We start from the raw sequence: 20,777 nt of genomic DNA on the forward strand, positions 1-20,777 counted from the left end.
TCTCGATGGAACATTTTATCCATGAGATAGATTGGAAATTAATTGGGAAAAAAATGTTTATGCTGAAGCATACAAGTCTTACCAAAAGGTGTGTGAAAGCAATGGAAATAAAGAACCCATTTTGGATATGACAGCATTTAAAAGTCTGTATACAATCTATGCGATTGACCCGAGTGCTCAAAAGGAAACTATAAAGTCAAATCGAGTGGATACTTCCCTATACATTGAAAGAGGAGAGAGTGAAGAAGTTGATACATTTTGTTTGCTTTTGGAAGAAAATTACAGATAACCGTGTTATTAGTCTCACATTTTTTTTGATAAATAAATGAGTAGTAAAGTGCCAACTGGGGTACATGTTAATCAAATCAATCTTCACTAGCTATCATCTTGTTTTCAAAATCAAAAGCCTTGTACGATTAACGTTATTACAATTCAGAGCAAAGGAGCAGTAAGAATTGATGTTTTGCTCACAAGAGAACAGGTGAAAATCTTGAACGATACTGGCTTACTTAAAATTAAAATGTCAAAACCAATGTTGAAGAAATATTCAATAAGAGAGATGAGTGGAGGATTTATCCCATTTCTAATTCCTTTATTTGCTGGTTTAAGTGTGGCTGGAGCATTGACGGGTGGTATTTCAGCAGCGGTGAAAACTGCCAACGAAAGGAAGGCTCAACTCCAGGCTCAAAAAAAAAAGAGTTGGAAAGACATAAAGAGTTGGAGAAACAAATTAGTGGAAGTGGTGTAATTGTATATTTTGCTGAAAAACTTGAAAGTCTGTCTGATAAAGCGAGATTGTTAGTTGGAGATATGCTTTCTTCCATTGCACAAGCAGGTGTAAAATTAACTAAAAGGGGTAATGGATTATATCTTTCTAATAAATAAATGAGCATTGATGAGTGGTTTAAAGAATTTGGAAAGAATACATCATCAAATATTGTAAGAAATGAAAAATTCATAATGTGGTTATTTGTATGAGAGATGAATTAACAAATGTGTCAACATACGAGAATATCTTTATGAACTTAAAGATAATAATGGGTATGGTTCTCATTGGGTTTGTATTTTTAATAGTCAAGACAAATATTATTTTGATAGTTATTGTCTTCCACCACCTGTTGAAGTCATAAAATTCTAACAGAATGGTGTTTATCAAACATTTAAAGTCCAAGAATTAAATTCCAAGTATTGTCAATTATGCCTACATGTGTTATTGTTGTGGGGCCGGGTATCAGTAGCGAGCACGACTGCTAGAGGGAGCAGTAGAGTCGACTCCACCGAACACACCGGAATTTAGGTCGTGACCCTCGGATAAGTCCGGAAGGTACGGGTCCCTTACAGGACCATGAATCGCCAATAATTCGACCGCGTGGGGTGGGGTTAATTGCCAAACTTCAATATACCTAATTACCCACGCGGCAAAGCTACCGGGGAATTCACACCCTCGACAGACCTCGAGCGGAATGAGCCGTTTCCGTGCTCGAACCATGTGTAACCCGAGCGGATGGTTACCGAGGCCTGTTGGTCCAAATGAACAATTTACTGCTTCGCAATTTCTCATCACGCACCATGCTAAGCCAATAAAAGAAATGACAGGGAACGAGCTGGGACATTCTACAAGAGGGGATGATTAACGAGGGAAGAGCGGAATTATTTATATACAATAATCGGGGGACGAGGGGAGCACGTAAGGGCAGAGTTATCCGAATGAAGAAGGGAATCAAATGTACAAGCAATTCCTTAAACAATTCTACTTCGAGACAGGGCCCATGGACACACACACGTACACACAAATACCCCAGAAAGAGATGGACCTTGAGGTTTTTATTGCTCCTTCAGCTCGGGAGGGAAGACGAGCTGAGGGAAGAGAACGTGCTGGCTACCTGGCCGCGTTCGCGCGGCTGAACGTCCGCACCTTCCCGGAGCACCAGGCGCCAAAGAACGGACCAGGGCAGCCGAACCCAGAGGAGGCGAGACGAGGTGATTTCCCATGATGAGATGGTCAACTGCTTGTTGTAATGCGCCAGACGAGACGTCTCGGATGCGCAGGATGCAGTCAGCCGCAGACCCAGACAGAAGCGCGCTCAAGCAGACGGGACGCAATCATCAATCTTTTTCCATCGTTTTTGGGACGCGGTCTGTCCCCCCGTCGCCTGCTCCCATTGGGTGGATGGCGTGTCGCGGCTCCGCCTTCTTGAGAAGGACCGCCCCGGCTTTGGTCCTCGCGTCGCCCCTTGGGCGGAAAATGACGCATTTGGCAAAATGACGCACCCTTATTTGGCGCAAAGCCAGAATGAAGCGCTCCGTGCCCATATTTGGGCCAAGCCAGAGCGAAACGCTTCGTGACCATATTTGGTGCGAAATCCACACCCGCCTGGGGCATGGATTTCCGCCCATGTACATGCCGGCGAGAGCGTGGACAATGCCGCGAGCAGAGGGTTGTGGTTGGGGTAAAAATCCTATCTATAAAATAACTTCGTAGCGCACGTACACTTAATTCCCATTAGACAGAGTGGAAAGGGAGCTATCTATCCATATTTACTTAATGAAATAACTGAGCTTTGGGGACCTGAATGTTGAGTGCTCATGGCTGCCAGATTTGCAACATTATTTCAACTCAACAAAAATTAATTTTTTAATGACATTATTTTTAATCTAATATAAATGACTTATGTTGGTAAAGCTGGTTCTATCTTTTTGTGTATCCCAAGAACTGGATATTGATTTATCAAATTATTACACAAAGGCACAGGCTGAACGACAGAAATATAGTATAGCAAAAAATATTAATATGAAAAATGTTTATAAATTCATAAATTATCCAAGCCCGATTAACGTGAATGACTTGGTGAGATTAAATGGTTTATCGCAATGTATATCCTTAAATAAAACAGCACGTTTTGTAAAAGGAGTAGAATTTCCAACCACACCACCTGGTTCAACAAATCATACACCTTTTCTTATTGAATTCAATTATCTGCTTAGTATTAAATTTTATAAAGAAGGAAGAATAGTTAATATGAGAATAGAGAAATGGAGGTATATTATGTGTGATTTCGGATACAATTGGTCTTTTTCATTCAACCTAGAAGATCTACACAATTTTTATCAGTCTCGTAAAGAAGAATATTATCCTCTTGGTAAGAATCGGGAGATATGCGGAAGCACAATTAGCAAACAACAAATACACGATTTTGGGAATGGGAAATTATATGATGGTGAAGCAATAGTTTATATGACAAAGAAGGAAGGAAATTGGATAATTATGCAAACTGCTTTAACAACAGGAAGATGGGGTGGTATTGCGTGTCATATTAATCCGTCATAAATTCTGATACATAAATGACAGCAAGAAGGCTTCAAGAAAATTATAATTTTTGCATTCAAGGATACCGACAAGAAAAGGGTGTTCGATTTTACATTCCTTTTGAATTGGAACATACACACGGGCATTTTTCAATTAAGAACGAGCCTTATACTGATGTTAAAAAACCCACAAATAGAGATTTGATTAAAATATTAAATAAAAATGAACTTCGAAAGGTGATGAAATATAAAACTCTTTGAGAAATAATCAACAAATCTTTTTGGTTTCCTATTATAAGAAAAATAATTGTGGATTCAAGAGTATCGCAGAATCCAGATGAATATATGTATGATATTCTATGGGGTGAAAGTGGTTTAAGGATAGTAAGGGATGAGGAAGGAGTTGAAGAAACTGAGATGAGAGGGAGGAAGAGGAGAGGGAGAAGAGAGAGAATAAATAAATATAAAAATATGGAAACCAGTGAAATTATAAAAAGATCAAAGGTATTACAGAAAATAAATCTCAACGCACCGAGGAGGAAAACAAATAATTGGCAAGTCTATTAGAAATATATATGCGTCAAGACTATTAACATCGGTTTCAGGGAGAAGATTTAAACGAGAAAGTGGAGATAAAGAAGGAAAATATTATATTATTGATGATGATGGTGTAATTGACTTTGATTAAAGTTTTACATTTTTTTTTTCTTAAATAAATGGAGGAGAGAGTGAAGACATTTCTCAGGATTCTTTATGTTTTGAAAATTAAGATTCAAATATGCATGTTGGAAACTAAAAACGTTTTTGCACTCTGTTGGAATTTTTCTTATAAATAAATGAGTTATTCTCTAAAATGTAAAAAAAAAAAAAACCAAGAGTAAAAATATCTCTTATATTATGTTAAAGGTAAAAATAATAGGGTTATACAAAAAGGTACATGAGGAATGGCTCAAAAAAGTGAATTCATCACCAAACACAAACGAGGGGGAGATATACAAAAGTTATCAGGAAGTAAATTTACAACAACTGGAATACCAGGGGAATTGCATCTACCAAGGTATTCTTTCTGTGGTCCAGGAACAAACCTGAATAAAAGATTAGATGAGGCTGACAATCCTAAACCGTGGAGCAAACCTATCAATAGGGTTGATGAAGTGTGCATGAGGCACGATATTGATTATGGAAATAGCACAACGTTGGAAGAAAAACATGAAGCCGATAGAGAAATGTATAACATTATATAACGTGTCTCTGATACAAAATCCAACCTTGAGAGAAAAAGTTGATAGGTTCATCGTGAAGAAGATGATCAGTGCTAAATTGAAACTTGGGCTTGGAAATTCAAAAACCTATAGGCTCTAATGATGTTATTAAGATTGAAGATCAATTAGCTGATGAATTGCATAAACCAATAATCACAGTTTCATAGAAGGAAGGTTTATTCCAAGGAAGTTGATTATATCTGGCCTGCTGATTTAATTGAGCTCAATAATGATAAGGGGTACAAGTATGCTTTAACCGTTATTGATTTGAGGAGTAGATATGTGTGGGTTGTCCCTTTGAAAAACAAAACAGGTAATACTCTTATTTTAGCTTTCCAACAGATATTCAATAAAATGCAAGAGAAAACCTAAAAAATTGTGGACTGATGAGGGTACAGAGTTCTACAACAAAATATTTATGAATTTTCTGAAAAATAACATTACATTATACAGCACCTTTTAAAGAAGGAAAAGCAGTTGTTATTGAGCGTTTTAATCCCACGTTAAATGAGAGATTATGGAAACAAGGACAAATATGTCCAAGAGCCGTGTCCTAAAGGTTTTGTCTTCACCAGTAGAAGAAGAACAAGAAGAAGAAGAAGAAAAACGCGGAGCTCTCTTTGAGCCAGCGTTTGCAACGCGACGCGGCTAAAAATTCACTCAACTCGGTTCTCAACAATGGTTATCTTTAATTCAGGAAATTGTAGATAAGTACAATGACACGATTCATACCTCAATGAAAACGAAGCCATCAAACATTTACAAAATTAAAATATGAAAAAGGGATTAATGTCAGAAAGCCTAAGTTAAAAGTTGGTGATATAGTAAGAATATATAGGTGGAGATCTCATTTTGAAAAAGGTTATACTAAACGATGGACAAATGAACTTTTAAAAATTGTTGATGTCAGTACAGTTCCTTGGACTTACAAATTATGTGATTTAAAGGGGGAAGAGATTTTAGGTTCATTTTATTCACAGGGATTACAAAAGACAAAATTAAGCAGATAATACTCATGGGAGCAACAGGTTGGCGCTTCACTCCCCTCTACTATACACCTTTATGGACACTCGAGGACCAAGTCCGAGGTGTACAACAGGTGGCATCTGCCGAGAGTTGAATTAAAAAAAAAAAAAATATATATATATATATATATATATATATATATATATATATATACAATGTGTGTCAAGGGGGACGTTCTTCGATCTGTGAACCCCAAACACAGAATCCTCAACTGACTAGGTTTCAAGCCTTTATATAGAAAGACTGGTGGGTGTGGTTTCCTTTGGAAATTCCCTGGGCAAGCCTTGTGAGTCAGAGATTAACTGGAAATAATGTAAGAGTAGGTGGTCCTCACAAAAGAGGGTGGAGCTAAGGAAAAGTGGACATGGCTTATGAAAAGTGGGTGGTGTGGCTTATGAAAAAGTGGGTGTGGCTCAGGAGGTGGTCAAATAAGAGCATTAAGAGAAGTTTATCATTTCATTTCTGCTCAACAGACTTAAACCACGAACCAAGTTCCAAGTTATTCTTTGAAGTAGAACATGGACAAATATTCATTGGTTCGCTCTTTGAGTGGAATGAAAATATGAAAGTGAAGAAGTGCTTTAATCAGTAAGTCTCAATCTTTCATAGTCTCAATTTTACATTTGCTTGTATGGGAGGGAAGGGGATAGGTGGGGAGAAAATGAGTCTCCTATTTTGGCCTTTTGGGGCTTGGGTCAGAAAGTTTCCCTTTTCCCCCATTCATTTGAATGGGTGTCCCTGAAACCCCATTTATCATCTTCTTACATTGGTTTTGTCCCATTTAAGCATTTTGATAAGAAGAGATGGTAATTCAAGATGTGAAGGATGCAGACAAGCAGAACAAGATAACTTTATTATGAGCATGCTCATTTGAGATGTCCATTCCTGAGTTTGATCCATGACCAAATCACATTTGTTTGACTAAAACTTCCATTCTGATACAGTGCCAACAGGAATGGGGGAGGAGAATGCCGATTCTTGATGGTCAAGACCGGTCTCTGATCATGCCATCCCTAATGGTTTGTGTTGAACGCAGGAAAACCTGAACCTGGCACTGAACTCCGCATCGGCCATTGGTTGCCATGTTGTGAATATTGGTGCAGGGGACCTTCGAGAGGGCCGACCACACCTAGTTCTGGGACTTCTGTGGCAGGCTATCAAGATCGGCCTGCTCGCAGACGTGGAGATTTCTCGCAATGATGGTGAGGATTTATCGATGTGGGAAATTTTGGAGGATATTTTTTTTTTTAATTCTTGTATCCTGTTGATGGACTTGTTGGTGAAGACTTGTGTGAATGAAGCGCCTCCAGTGTCCTAGATCTCTGATTGTTCCTCCGTCAGGTATCGTTCCTTTTTTTTTTCCTCGGCTTTTCATCTTCGCTTCTACCATCCAGAGGCTGTTCTTTCCCACTCTTCCCTGCAGGACTTCAAGCAAGCAGTGCACTGCCATCTCTTGTCATCACGAATTCTGACCCATGATCTTTATTACTCCCATTAACCTTTCCTAACTCAACCATTTTACTTGTTAATTTCAGTGTTTCCTCCCCTCCTCCCTCTCCTCTTTCTCTGTTTGCTCATTCCCTTGATGATTGTCCCACTGTCAGTCTTATCTTACTATTCCATGCGCCTTACTCCTGTAAATAATTCTTCCTATAATTCACAGACCAGTGTTTGTGTGTTTGTTTGTCGGTCTGCTCTTCCTACATTTCTGGGCCAATTACATTGACTTGCTATATAGGATCAACATAACCCCAATTGATGTATTGGGGTGTTTTTATTAGCTCGCCTGTTCGAAGAACAGAGCTATAGCGATACCCCCAGGGTGAGCGTCAGCGTGAGTGTGATAATGTTCGTTTTTGGTGCAACTTATTTTTTTCCTTTCTAATGTTTTTATCAACCACACTATTTTTTACTGATTACATATATTGCTTTAAAATTATTTGGATCAGACTTCACTGCAATGCTTTATAAAAAATATTACTCATCTTTTAAAAACGAAAAACGATAAATGTATAAACAGGCGAGCATTGGGTGTCTTTGACGCCACTATGGTTATCTTGACTGGTGCTCTTGAGAGGTTGTGGGGGGGGGGGGGGGGGAGTAAATTCTCCATGTAAATGTGTATTGTATAGTGAGCGCTACCTACAGGTTGGGGAGGGTATTACAAGTCTCCACCATTTACAGTACAGTTTCCAGTGCAGTGAGGTGTTTTGAATTGCAAGCAGTATGAGCCTGGTGTTGGCTCAGTGGTTAGGGTGGCGGCTTGGGATCCTAGGATCCTGAGTTCAAGCCCCATCGGCGGCTGAATTAATACACCAGGGGGTTGACTCAGCCTTTCGAGGTCGGCGAAATGAGTACCAGTTCCAGTGTGTGTACTGGTAGAGGGGCACTGCATCAGCGACAGTCACGCTTCAAGAAATGATAGCTGCCATATGATCACCACCGCCACAAGCAGTATGTATGTTTTTGCTTCAGACACAACCTGGTTTATTACTTACGAAATCTGAAGATTTCGTAAGTATATTGATGACTTCCGTCCTCTGTTTGTGTGTGTGTTTGTGTGTTTGTTTGTAGGCACGATAACTCGAACGGAAGAAGCTACCAATGCCAAATTAAACCACGTGATTCAGGAGGGTGATGGCTTGCACTCATTAGATTTTGGTCAAAATCTGTCAAAGGTCAAGGTCACAGTGAGGTCAAACATTCGATTTATGATGGTTTGGTACAGAATCATCGTAGAAACTTCTTGTTTGCGTCGCTACCTTCTCGAGAGACAGCTTTTATTAGACAAGGTCAGAGGTCAAGTTGACGATTTCGTAAGTACCAGTCTATGCTTGTTTATTTGTTTGTCTGTTTGTGTGCAGGATATCTCAAAGTTGTCGATGGATCCAGATGAAATTTTGTGGACATGTTGGATGTGTGACAAGGATGAACTAATTCGATTTTGGTGGTTCAATTAATTTTTAAAGTGATTCTTCACCATTGAAAGATGGCCAAAAACGATGTATAGCCTGATATTTAACCTCCGCCATCGAAGATCGGAGGTTACTGTTTTCACCCCTTTCTGTTTGTTATCTTGCCAAAACGAAGTTTTTGCAAGATATGTTAGTCAGCTTGTATGTTTTTTTGTTTGTTTGTTTGTCTGTAATCACGTATCGATCACTCTGCAGAGCACAGTTATCATTGGAAATTTTTGTAACTTCGCATATCAGAGTCCTATAGAGGTCCCTTTCAGCGCATAAAATTTTCAAGGTCAAGGTCACTTTGTCGCAAATCAGGGGTCGACGAAACCCTTATTTTTTTTTGAGTAATTTTGATCGGATCGTCTTCAAACTTCATGGGAATATAGTTCATGGTCTGGCACTCAGCTGATTAATTTTTTGGTGGCGATCGGCCTTGACCTTCATGGTTAGCGCTGGAGGTCGAAAGTTTTGGGCCCCAAGGTCAAATTTTGAAATCTTAGATACCATATCGAGTAATACCTCGTATGAAAGCGCTTGGTAAGTGCTTTCCAGATCTGTCAAAAGTTTGACGCTATGACGTCATTTGATGACGTCATGACGAAAAAACGGATTTTTCATGAAAATTTTATTTCCTCAGTTCTCATCAAAATCTCTTGATATTTCATGTACAACGGTCCTGGAGAGATACCATTAACCGTACGAAAATATAAAGGTCAAGGTCACATAAAGGTCGACGAAACCCTTATTTTTTGAGTAACTTTAATCGAATAAATAAGTCACTCATGTTCACATTTTGGGAAGATACTGGTCACACTGGGGGTAACTGTTTTTTTTGTTTGTTTGTTTGTTTGTTTGCTTGTGAACAGTATTACGGAAAAACTCCTCGACGGATTTCGACGAAACTTGGTGGGGCGGGGGGGGGGTTAGGTATGGTCCAAGGATCATGGCATTACATTTTGGATTTGGTCCCCCCCCAAAAAAAATTGTTTGAGAAAAAAAAAAATTTTTTTTTTGCATTTTTACATATTTTGTGATTTCCAACTCCCCCCCCAAAAAAAATTGTTGGAGAAAAGAACTATGACTGTCAGCACTGTTGACATAATATTTAATGAATAAGGTTCACTTGAGTGACCCAGCAGTATTGGCGGCGAAGGTTTTGCACTCTCCCGAGTGCTCCCCCTCTAGTTAAAAAATGTATTGGGCCGGATATGTTCTCGTGGATCAGGCATTGTGTGGCAGAGGTATGCGCTCTACCGAGTGCCCTTCTAGTTTTCCTCTGTTCTGCAATAAAGTGTCATATCTTCCAGAATCTTCTCTCTTCTTCCTCTTTCGGCTTGCTCCCGTTAGGGGTCGCCACAGCGGATCAACCGTCTCCATTTCGCTCTATCCTCCACATCTTCCATTGACACTCCAACCACCCGCATGTCTGCCCTCGCCGTATCCATGAACCTCTTCTTTGGCCTTCCTCTTCTCCTCCTGCCTAGCGGCTCCATCTTCAACATACTTCTCGCGATATACTCCGCTGCCCTCCTTTGCACATGTCCAAACCATCTCAATCTCACCTCTCTCACTTTGTCTCCAAACCGTCCTACCTGCGCTGTCCCTCTAATGTACTCATTTCTTATCCTATCCATCCTCGTCACTCCCAACGAGAATCGCAGCATCTTTAACTCTGCCACATCCAGCTCCGCTTCCTGTCTTTTTGTTAGCGCCACCGCCTCCAAACCATACAACATAGCTGGTCTCACTACCGTCTTGTACACTTTCCCCTTCACTCTTGCAGCTACCCTTCTGTCACAAATCACTCCTGCAACTCTTCTCCACCCACTCCATCCTGCCTGCACTCTCTTTTTCACTTCTCTCCCACACTCTCTGTTACTTTGGACAGTTGATCCCAAGTATTTAAACCAATCCACCTTCCCCACCTCAACTCCTTGCAACCGCACCATACCACCACCCTCCCTCTCATTTACGCACATGTACTCCGTCTTACTCCGACTGACTATCATTCTCCTTCTCTCCAGTGCGTACCTCCACCGCTCGAGGCTTGCCTCAGCCTGCTCCCTACTCTCCCTACAAATCATGATGTCATCCGCGAACATCATAGTCCATGGGGACTCCAGTCTGATCTCGTCCGTCAACCTGTCCATCACCATTGCAAACAGGAAAGGGCTCAGAGTCGATCCTTGGTGCAATCCCACTTTTACCTTAAACCGGTCCGTCATTCCTACCGCACACCTCACCGCTGTCACACTGTCCTCATACATATCCTGCACGATCCTCACATACTTTTCCACCACTCCCGACTTCCTCATACAATGCCACAACTCCTCTCTTGGCACCCTATCATAAGCTTTCTCTAAATCCACAAACACACAATGTAACTCCTGCTGGTCTTCCCTATACTTCTCCATCAACATTCTCAAAGCAAACGTTGCATCAGTGGTGCTCTTTCCTGGCATAAACCCATATTGCTGCTCACAGATCGTCACCTCTCCTCTCAACCTAGCTTCCACTACTCTTTCCCACAACTTCATGGTGTGGCTTAACAACTTTATCCCTCTATAATTTCCACAGCTCTGCACATCACCCTTATTCTTGAAAATCGGAACCAGTACACTTAATCTCCACTCCTCCGGCATCCTCTCACTTTCCAAGACTTTATTAAACAATCTGGTTAACAACCCCACTGCCATCTCTCCTAAGCACTTCCATGCCTCCACTGGTAAACCATCTGGGCCAACCGCCTTTCCACTTTTCATCTTCTTCATAGCAGTCCTCACTTCATCCTTACTGATCCATCCCACTTCCAGATTCACTATCTCCACCTCTTCCATCTCTCTCTCTCTCTCTCTCTCTCTCTCTCTCTCTCTCTCTCTCTCTCTCTCTCTCTCTCTCTCTCTATCCTCTTCTCTCTCTCTCTCTCTCTCTCTCTCTCTCTCTCTCTCTCTCTCTCTCTCTCTCTCTCTCTCTCTCTTTTCTCTTCTCTCTCTCTCTCTCTCTCTCTCTCTCTCTCTCTCTCCCCTCTTCTCTCTCTCTCTCTCTCTCTCTCTCTCTCTCTCTCTCTCTCTCTCTCTCTCTCTCTCTCTCTCTCTCTCTCTCTCTCTCTCTCTCTCTCTCTCTCTCTCTCTCTCTCTCTCTCTCTCTCTCTCTCTCTCTCTCTCTCTCTCTCTCTCTCTCTCTCTCTCTCTCTCTCTCTCTCTCTCTCTCTCTCTCTCTCTCTCTCTCTCTCTCTCTCTCTCTCTCTCTCTCTCTCTCTCTCTCTCTCTCTCTCTCTCTCTCTCTCTCTCTCTCTCTCTCTCTCTCTCTCTCTCTCTCTCTCTCTCTCTCTCTCTCTCTCTCTCTCTCTCTCTCTCTCCTCTCTCTCTCTCTCTCTCTCTCTCTCTCTCTCTCTCTCTCTCTCTCTCTCTCTCTCTCTCTCTCTCTCTCTCTCTCTCTCTCTCTCTCTCTCTCTCTCTCTCTCTCTCTCTCTCTCTCTCTCTCTCTCTCTCTCTCTCTCTCTCTCTCTCTCTCTCCCTCTCTCTCTCCTCTCTCTCTCTCTCTCTCTCCCTCTCTCTCTCCCTCTCTCTCTCTCTCTCTCTCTCTCTCTCTCTCTCTCTCTCTCTCTCTCTCCTCTCTCTCTCCCTCTCTCTCTCTCTCTCTCTCTCCTCTCTCTCTCTCTCTCTCTCTCCTCTCTCTCTCTCTCTCTCTCTCTCTCTCTCCTCTCTCTCTCCTCTCTCTCTCTCTCTCTCTCTCCTCTCTCTCTCCCTCTCTCTCTCCCTCTCCTCCCTCCTCTCTCTCTCCTCTCTCTCTCCTCTCTCTCTCCTCCCTCCTCTCTCTCTCTCTCTCTCTCTCTCTCTCTCTCTCTCTCTCTCTCTCTCTCTCTCTCTCTCTCTCTCTCTCTCTCTCTCTCTCTCTCTCTCTCTCTCCCTCTCTCTCTCTCTCTCTCATTTTCTTCATTCATCAGCTCCTCAAAGTACTCCATCCACCTTCTCAACACACTCTCCTCGCTCGTCAGCACATTCCCATTTGCGTCCTTTATCACCCTAACCTGCAGCACATCCTTCCCAGCTCGGTCCCTCTGTCTTGCCAATCGGTATAAATCCTTTTCCCCTTCTTTTGTATCCAACTTCTCATACAGCTCGTCATATGCCTTTTCCTTGGCCTTTGCCACCTCTGTTTTTGCCTTTCGCCGCCACTCCTTGTACTCCTGCCTACTTTCTTCATCTCTCTGACTATCCCACTTCTTTTTTGCCAACCCCTTCTTCCTTATACTTTCCTGTACTTCCTCATTCCACCACCAAGTCTCCTTATCTTCCTTCCTCTGTCCAGATGTCACACCAAGTACCTTCCTAGCTATCTCCCTCACAACTTCTGCTGTCGTTGCCCAATCATCCCACCCATCTTTACCACCATCCAACGCCTGTCTCACCTCCTCCCTAAATTTCACGCAACAGTCTTCCTCCTTCAGCTTCCACCATCTGGTCCTTGGTTCAGCCCTCACTCTCTTCCTCAACCTCACCTCTAAAGTCATCCTACAGACCACCAATCGATGCTGTCGAGCTACACTCTCCCCTGCCACCACCTTACAGTCACTCATCTCTTTCAGGTTGCATCTCCTGCTTAAGATGTAATCCACCTGTGTGCACTTTCCTCCACTCTTGTATGTCACCCTGTGTTCCTCCTTCTTCTTGAAATACGTATTTACCACTGCCATTTCCATTCTTTTTGCAAACTCTACCACCATTTGCCCTTCCACATTTCTCTTGTTGAGACCGTACCTACCCATCACCTCCTCATCCTCTTTATTCCCTTCCCCAACATGCCCATTGAAATCTGCTCCAATCACCACTCTTTCATCCTTGGATACACTCTCCACCACTTCATCTAACTCACTCCAGAAATCTTCTTTATACTCTAATATCTTCATATCTTCCAGAATATATACTCCTAAATCGTTAATTGTTAGACTAGCTTTACCAAAACTTTAGCCTCAGAAGTAAATATTGAGTAATGAACCCATGGATTCCATAATTTTTTTTACTTCACCAGCAAAGGTGGAAGGAGGTTATATTGTTGTGGGGCCGGGTGTCGGTGGCGAGCACGACGGCTAGGTGGAGCAGTAGAGTCGGCTCCACCGAACACCCGGAATCTAGATCGTGCTTTTCAGAGAACTCCGAGAAGGCATGGCTCCCTTACAGGACCATGAATCGCCAATAATTCGACCGCGTGGGATAGGGTTAATTGCCAACTTCAATATACCTAAGTATCCACACAGCAAAGCTACCGGGGAATTCACACCCTCGATGGAGCTTGAGCGGAATGAGCCATTCTGTGCTTGAACCGTGCGTAAGCCGAGTGGATGGTTACCGAGGTCCGTCGGTCTAAATGCACAATTTACCGTTTCCCATTTTCCCAACACGCACCGTGCTAAGCCAATGAAAGAAGCACAGAAACGAGCTGGTTTATTCAACAGTCGGGGTATTTATTTTACAATAATAATTGGCAAAAACCGGGAAGGGAGACAAAGAGCAGATTACAACCGAATATATTCCAATGTACAATAATGCAACCACTTAACAATTCTACTTGGACAAGACAGGCCCGCACACAGACACGCACACCCAAAAAGAAAATGGACCCGTCGAGTCTTTATTCGGCTTTCCAGCCGAGGAGGATAGTTCGGCTGGGAGTCAGGGCGGCTGGCTACCTGGCCGCGAGTGCGCGGCTGGTCGTCCACCCCTTCCCGGAGCTCCGGTCGCCAAAGGACAGACCAAGGCAGCCGAATCCAGAGGAGGCGAGACGAGGTGATCTCCCTTGATCAAAATCGACCGCTCGCTGCAATGCGCCAGACGAGACACATCCGAAGCGTGGGATGCAGACCCAGACAGACGCGCTTCGAGACACATGGGATGCCAAAACTCTCTACTCGTTGTGCCAATCACACTCTTTCTTCAGGAGAGAGGGGCTTCTTCTCCTGGCCACTCGCCTCCTGATTGGTCGGACACATTGCGCGATTCCCTGGCCGTCTACCATTGGATAGGCCCACGGGAGGCGGGGCAACTCCCACCCTTCTGGGCGGAGTCCCAATCGGAGGCGTTTGTAGCTCCGCCTACCTCCTCACCTCCGACCATGTGCGTAATGGCAATGGTGTTGTCGGAAACAGGGCGGGTGAGACGCCTGCTCCTTGCCGATTGGCCAAAGAGGGACGCCATGCTCATGTTAAAACTCCGAGCGTGTGAAGAGTGCTGCGAGCAGAGTGTTGTTGTTGTGAAAGTGATGTAAAAATGTTAAAGGAAACCCTGACTATCAAAATAACTCTGCAGCGCACGAACATTTAATCACCCATTAAACATAGGACGGGACCCTACCTAGAAACATGTACTTACCTATATAACTGATCTATAGGACCTGGCTGTTGTGTGCACATGGCTGCCAGATTCGTAACTATTTTCAGCCCTGTTTGCCTGTCTGTCTGTTTAGCTGTGAGCAGGAAATCTCAAAAAGTTATTGATGGATTTGGATGAAACGTGTTGAACAGGTTGGGTGTGTGACAAGGACTAATTGATTCGATTTTGGTGAAGATCCAAATCTGAGAATTTATTTTTAATGATTCATCATCATTGAGAGATGGGGCCAAAAACTATATACTATACTGTATAGCACAACATCTCAACAAGTTTTGGACAGAACTTGGTGGACAGGTTGGGTGTGTGACAAGGATGAATTGATTAGATTTTGTTGAAGATCTGTAACCGGATCTGGATCCTGCCTAACGGTCAGATACGAAATGTAAACTGTTCAGCCTGGTGGAGATGTGCGTTCTACAGAGTATTGTTCTAGTTTCATTGCATTCCCTTTCCCTTTTGCCATTTTGAGCGAATTTTAAAATTTTGTATCTTCCTGCCATACCCCTCCAGCATTATTAAGCCTGCTCCATGGTCAAGAGGAAGTTGAAGAGCTCATGAAGCTCTCTCCAGAAGAGCTACTGCTGCGGTGGGTTAACCACCACCTGGAGAATGCAGGCTGGAGTCCAATCTCCAACCTTTCCTCAGACGTCCAGGTAGTGGTTGCTTCCTTTCATTGGATTCTTCATTAATGTTCCATTTAAAAAATATATATATATTTTTGTTGCTTTTGCCTCCTTTTAAGGTTTTTCACTCATCCTTAAACTTCCTGTAATTCTTCTTCCATCCAGGACTCTCGGGCATACTTCCACCTTCTCAAGCAGGTTGCACCTGATGGCTCGGATGTAACAGAACCACGTGTGGACATCGATTTCACGGGATTTCACGTGAGCCATCACCTTAACTCTCTTGTCTTAGTTGCTCTCTGGTAACAAATCCTCATAAATATTGTCTATATCCTTGCCTGTTTCTCATTCAAAGATGTCCTCTGTTCCCACACTCTTCTGTTCTCGTTACTTTTAATTTTGTTTAGTTAAGGATTATGCAGCATGTAATACTAACACACACTTTCCTGGTCCTCTATCATCAGCAAACCGATGATCTGTCCCGTGCTGAGCAAATGTTGGAACAAGCTGACCAACTCTGTTGCCGTGAGTTTGTAACGGCAGCAGATGTAGTCAGTGGTAACTCCAAGCTCAATTTGGCATTTGTTGCTAACATTTTCAACAAGTATCCAGCCCTGGGCCATCATGAGAATGTGGATTGGAATGTTATGGAGAGTGAGTGACTGCTTTCATCCATAAATCTTTTTAAATTACTCATTGTTGGCCAATCCCTTTTGCAATTACTAAACAGACAGTTCCCTTTGTACTTGTATGCAGATGGTATGGGATCAGCTGAGGAAAAGACTTTCAGGAATTGGATGAATTCTCTTGGAGTCACTCCCCATGTGAATCACTTGTACAGGTGCTTGTAGATTTCCTGTTTGTATTCAGTGGGCAAGGCAGAAGCAGAGAAAGTTTTTGTCTACTTAACGCATTTGCCTCTCTCTCTCTCTCTCTCTCTCTCTCTCTCTCTCTCTCTCTCTCTCTCTCTCTCACTCTCTCTCTCTGTCTCTCTCTCTCTCTCTCGCTCTCTCTCTCTCTCTCTCTCTCTTTTACAACCCCTTTTGTTGAATCTCTGGTGGGATGCAGTGACCTTACTGACGCACTTGTGATCATTCAACTATTTGAGAGGATTGGTGTGTCTGTTGACTGGTCCAGAGTTAACAAGCCCCCATACCCCAAACTGGGAGGAAACATGAAGAAGGTGCCTCCCACAACAGTCGCTCTCTTTGAATTGGACATTCTCCATTTGCACACACTAATTGTAAATTCCTACTCTAAGACATGATCTTGATCAATTTTCAATTGTAAATTCATATTTTCTTAGACATTACCTTCGTCACTTTCATGTCCTTTTTTTTTTTTTTTTCCCCTTCCCACAGCTAGAGAATTGCAATTATGCAGTGCAACTGGGAAAAAATTGCAACTTCTCTCTTGTGGGCATCGGAGGACAAGACCTGGCAGAGGGGAAACCCACACTGACGCTCGCTCTTGTCTGGCAACTGATGCGGAAGTACATTTGTCATCAGTGGCATAAAAAACAGTCTCTATCTCAAAGTTGATCATTGTTGTTATGTTGTTGCACTTTAGCTTTTGTCTATTGCTCTTCTGCCCTTTTCTGATGCTTGCACCAGGTACACCATCAAGGTGTTGGAGGAGCTGGGGGAGGGTCAGCAGGTGACAGAGGAAACGATCGTTAGCTGGGTGAACCAGACACTATTGCAGGCTGGGAAGTCCACCTCTATTACCAGCTTCAAGGTTTTGTGGCTTCAGAGGCCATCTGTTTAGTATATGTGGATATATGGTAGAAGATGTTTCCAAACTCCCCTCCCCTCCCCCCACAAATAATTATCCATACATGCCATTTACCTTCCTTTCCCTTATTACAATATTGTCCAAGCCTTCTTCCTCTTATCTCCACACTACATTCACATCCTCTTTTAACTCTCCCATCACACACATTGTCCCTTCATTTTGTTTTTCTTCAAAACAAAACAATCCCATTTTGAAGTTTATTTAATAATAATACTTTGCAGTGTTTTCATGACCATTCATCTATACTTGTCCTATCTTGAAATTAATACAGGATAAGACTATCTCCAGCAGTGCAGCGGTACTGGATTTGATTGACGTGATACAGCCCAACTCGATTCGTTATGACCTCATCCGTTCTGGAGAACTTGTTGGGGAGGATTGTCTTAACAACGCCAAGTATGTACCCACCTCATCTTCTCTTCCCTTACTTTTAATGCTGGGAAGAACTTGAGATAGATGAGCATGGTGGGATGACACCCGATGTTCCATCGACTGTTAGAACTATGCTATTTGTAAATTGAACAGGATGTCTCTCTGAAGTTGTTGAATCTCCTTACATTGAGGGAAATACAATAGTGGATCACCATTGGATTACCGCACGTGTTCTGCAGGTATGCAATTTCAATGGCAAGGAAGATTGGTGCACGTGTCTATGCCCTTCCGGAGGACCTGGTGGAAGTGAAACCAAAGATGGTTATGACTGTATTTGCTTGTTTGATGGCCAAGGGTCTGAAACGGGCTTGCCCATGACAAGCCCCAATGAGAGCGCCTGGATTTGAACCCTGGACTTATCTGTGAGCTTTTGCTCTCACCATGACATAATCTGGTGTTGTATAAATAAATATTTATTGCTCGACTCTGCTGACAATTATTTTTTGTTTCCCTTCATGAATTAATTCAATATATACTTGAATTTTTGAGGTGAAATGCTGACTTGCAGCGAGCTCGGTGATGCTTTGAATTGCGTTTTCCATTATATTGTGCCTTTGCTTGAAAGATAAGTCGAGGGCTGTTTTCTGTATTGAGTGGTGCCACGAGTTATCAAAGCGGATTTATTTTTATGTCGCAATCTGTTGAAAAGCCGATTTATCTTTGTGTTTTCATAAAAATGAATACAAATTTTGTTTCTAGGTTCAAATTGGTGCTGCTATGCAGTCTGCTTTACTACCAATCAAGCAGTAACAAAGCTGGGAAAGGAATTATGTACCTTTTAAAGCATCCATACTACTGTGTCGTCGTAGTAGCACCAGTATAGCTTTGGAGTTTTGCATTCGAGAACCACAGAGGGTTGCACAACCAATAACACCAGTGAGTTAAATATACATATCATTATTGGCAGAAGTTTCATTATAATAGTTAATGTATAAGAGTAGTATTGCTGTATGTTGGTGTAAATGTCAATCTGAGTAAATATGACACCTTTTTTTTATAATAACCTAATATTCTGTCAACGAAGGTCCATCTGATTGTCGAGCTTTAATTATGTCCACCCACTGCAGAGCCACGGTTAAATGCAACAACTGACAGTGGTGTCAGCCCAGCACTCTTGCTAATGTTCTCACAGCACTTGTGCTCTCTTTATGTAACTGAGTTTCCCATTAAAATGGTACTTGAATTGCTTGCTGGATATATCTGAATTAGGCATGCTACGATGAAATATTTTCAAAGTATGGACTTCAATTGATGTAATAAAGTTGCACTTTTCAAAAAAAACATTTTTAACTCGATGGATGATGAGTTGGACTATTGGAGAGTAAGGGAGAACAAAGAAAACGTTTTCATTTTTGGGTGAATGGTTGAATATGAAATACACATTGGAGAATATAAATGTGTAATATTTGTGAGGGGGCAGCATGATAATGTTTTGAGAATGTCGATCTCATTTTGTTTCCAATAAGTTTATCAACATTACCAAATTCCTACTCTAACCTGCAGGGACAATGCAATCGATCAACATGTAGCTGTGCCCCCAGCAAATGTTACTTGCAGTCATGCACTGCATAAGAAAGAAGCATGCACATTGAAAGCCACTTCACTGTCAAAATTGTTATCATTTCCTGTCTTTTCACCTCTGCCACTTAAAGTGGATGGAGGTTGTTTTCATTCCTGTATGTTTGTTTTGTTTGTCTGTGAGTACGATATCTCCATTAATGGACAGATACAGCTAAAACTTGGAGCGGTTAGATGTGTGACAAGAACGAATTGATTAGATTTTGGTGAAGATCTGGTTCTGGATACTATAATTTAAAAAAAAAGTGATTCTTCATTATTGAGAGAGAGGGCCAAAAATGTGTGTATGTGTATGTATATGTATATATATATATATATATATATATATATATATATATATATATATATATATATATATATATATATATATATATATATATATATATATATATATATTAGGGCGCTTTTAGCTATTATGGTAAAAATTCAAATTTGCAATAGAAGTTTGCAGAACCTTCCAAATGGTGAGGTTTCATGAAAAACTAAAATCTTCCAAGTTTTATTAAGATTAAATAATATTTAGGACTTGCGCAGGCACTTGACATCCTTCTCCATTAGTACAACATGGCTAAATTAAAATGAAAATCTCTTTTGATGAAAATAATTAAAAAAAATTATCCTGAAAAGTAAATAATATGCCTTTATAAAATCAAAGTTTCCTTTGAGGCCTTTAGGTATTTCCGTCGGTCATCCTCCATCACTTGAACAAGGTACTGCACTTGAGCCTCATCTCTTGTTCGACCAGCTTTCATGAAATCTTGGATGAGGGCGACGCCTCTTTCGGCCGCATCATTCACGACGTTCAAAGAGTCAGCCCTCTGCTTTGCTTTGACGTAGGATTCAAAGCTCTTCCAGTTTGATGGATCCTTTTCCTCGAGAAAGTCTTCTGGCAGCTCGAGGAGCGTAAAGAGATTTTTAGTTTGGGAGGAGCAGTCAGACAGCTTCTTTCCCTCTGGATTGGGAAGCCAGACTCGTCGAGATGGATCCTCTGAACCCTCCACGTCCTTCATGTTTATTACCATGGCGATCTTTTCTGACGAATCAAAGTTGTCATCAAAGAGTGCAAGGCCGACGTTAACTTCGCTCAGGCACAGATGGCGGCTCATTGTTTTGTATGCAGCATGATTCAAGGAATGGAGGGCTTGAAGGAGCTGGAGGTCATTCTTTGGCGCGGAAGCAGCATTTCGAGCGTCGAACCAGGCCCTGATATAGTGCTTAGCAACAAAAAGACAGACCTGCTTGATCCCGCTAAACAGGCGTTCTGTGCGACATGTACTGCGGGATGATGACGCGCGTTTAGTGAGAAAATCCGAGAACTGCCCTTGAAACATCCAGATCTTGAAGCAGTAAATTGCATGAGCCATCCAACGCGCTCGGTGAACGGCGCCAGGTGCCCTGAATGTT

The 20,777-nt window shown here is 42.1% G+C and overlaps 1 protein-coding gene across 4 annotated transcripts in view; it reads left to right on the forward strand.

Moving 5' to 3' along the window:
* Nucleotides 1-18,978, forward strand: part of LOC147017849 (plastin-3-like) — a 51,625-nt gene extending 32,647 nt beyond the window's left edge. For all 4 annotated transcript variants that reach the window (XM_085896888.1, XM_085896889.1, XM_085896890.1 and 1 more), the window contains 10 exons: nt 6,631-6,796; nt 15,457-15,599; nt 15,735-15,830; nt 16,034-16,223; nt 16,326-16,410; nt 16,638-16,752; nt 16,931-17,061; nt 17,183-17,306; nt 17,635-17,759; nt 17,975-18,978. In XM_085896888.1, coding sequence (XP_085753014.1) covers nt 6,631-6,796; nt 15,457-15,599; nt 15,735-15,830; nt 16,034-16,223; nt 16,326-16,410; nt 16,638-16,752; nt 16,931-17,061; nt 17,183-17,306; nt 17,635-17,759; nt 17,975-18,113 — 1,314 coding nt within the window. In that variant the 3' untranslated portion in view covers nt 18,114-18,978. The remainder of the gene's footprint in view (nt 1-6,630; nt 6,797-15,456; nt 15,600-15,734; nt 15,831-16,033; nt 16,224-16,325; nt 16,411-16,637; nt 16,753-16,930; nt 17,062-17,182; nt 17,307-17,634; nt 17,760-17,974) is intronic.
* The last annotated feature ends 1,799 nt before the right edge of the window (nt 18,979-20,777 follow it).

This window comes from Eptatretus burgeri, chromosome 10 (assembly GCF_056783735.1).
Source record: "Eptatretus burgeri isolate ZD-2024b chromosome 10, Ebu_testis_v1, whole genome shotgun sequence".
Lineage (NCBI taxonomy): Eukaryota > Metazoa > Chordata > Myxini > Myxiniformes > Myxinidae > Eptatretus > Eptatretus burgeri.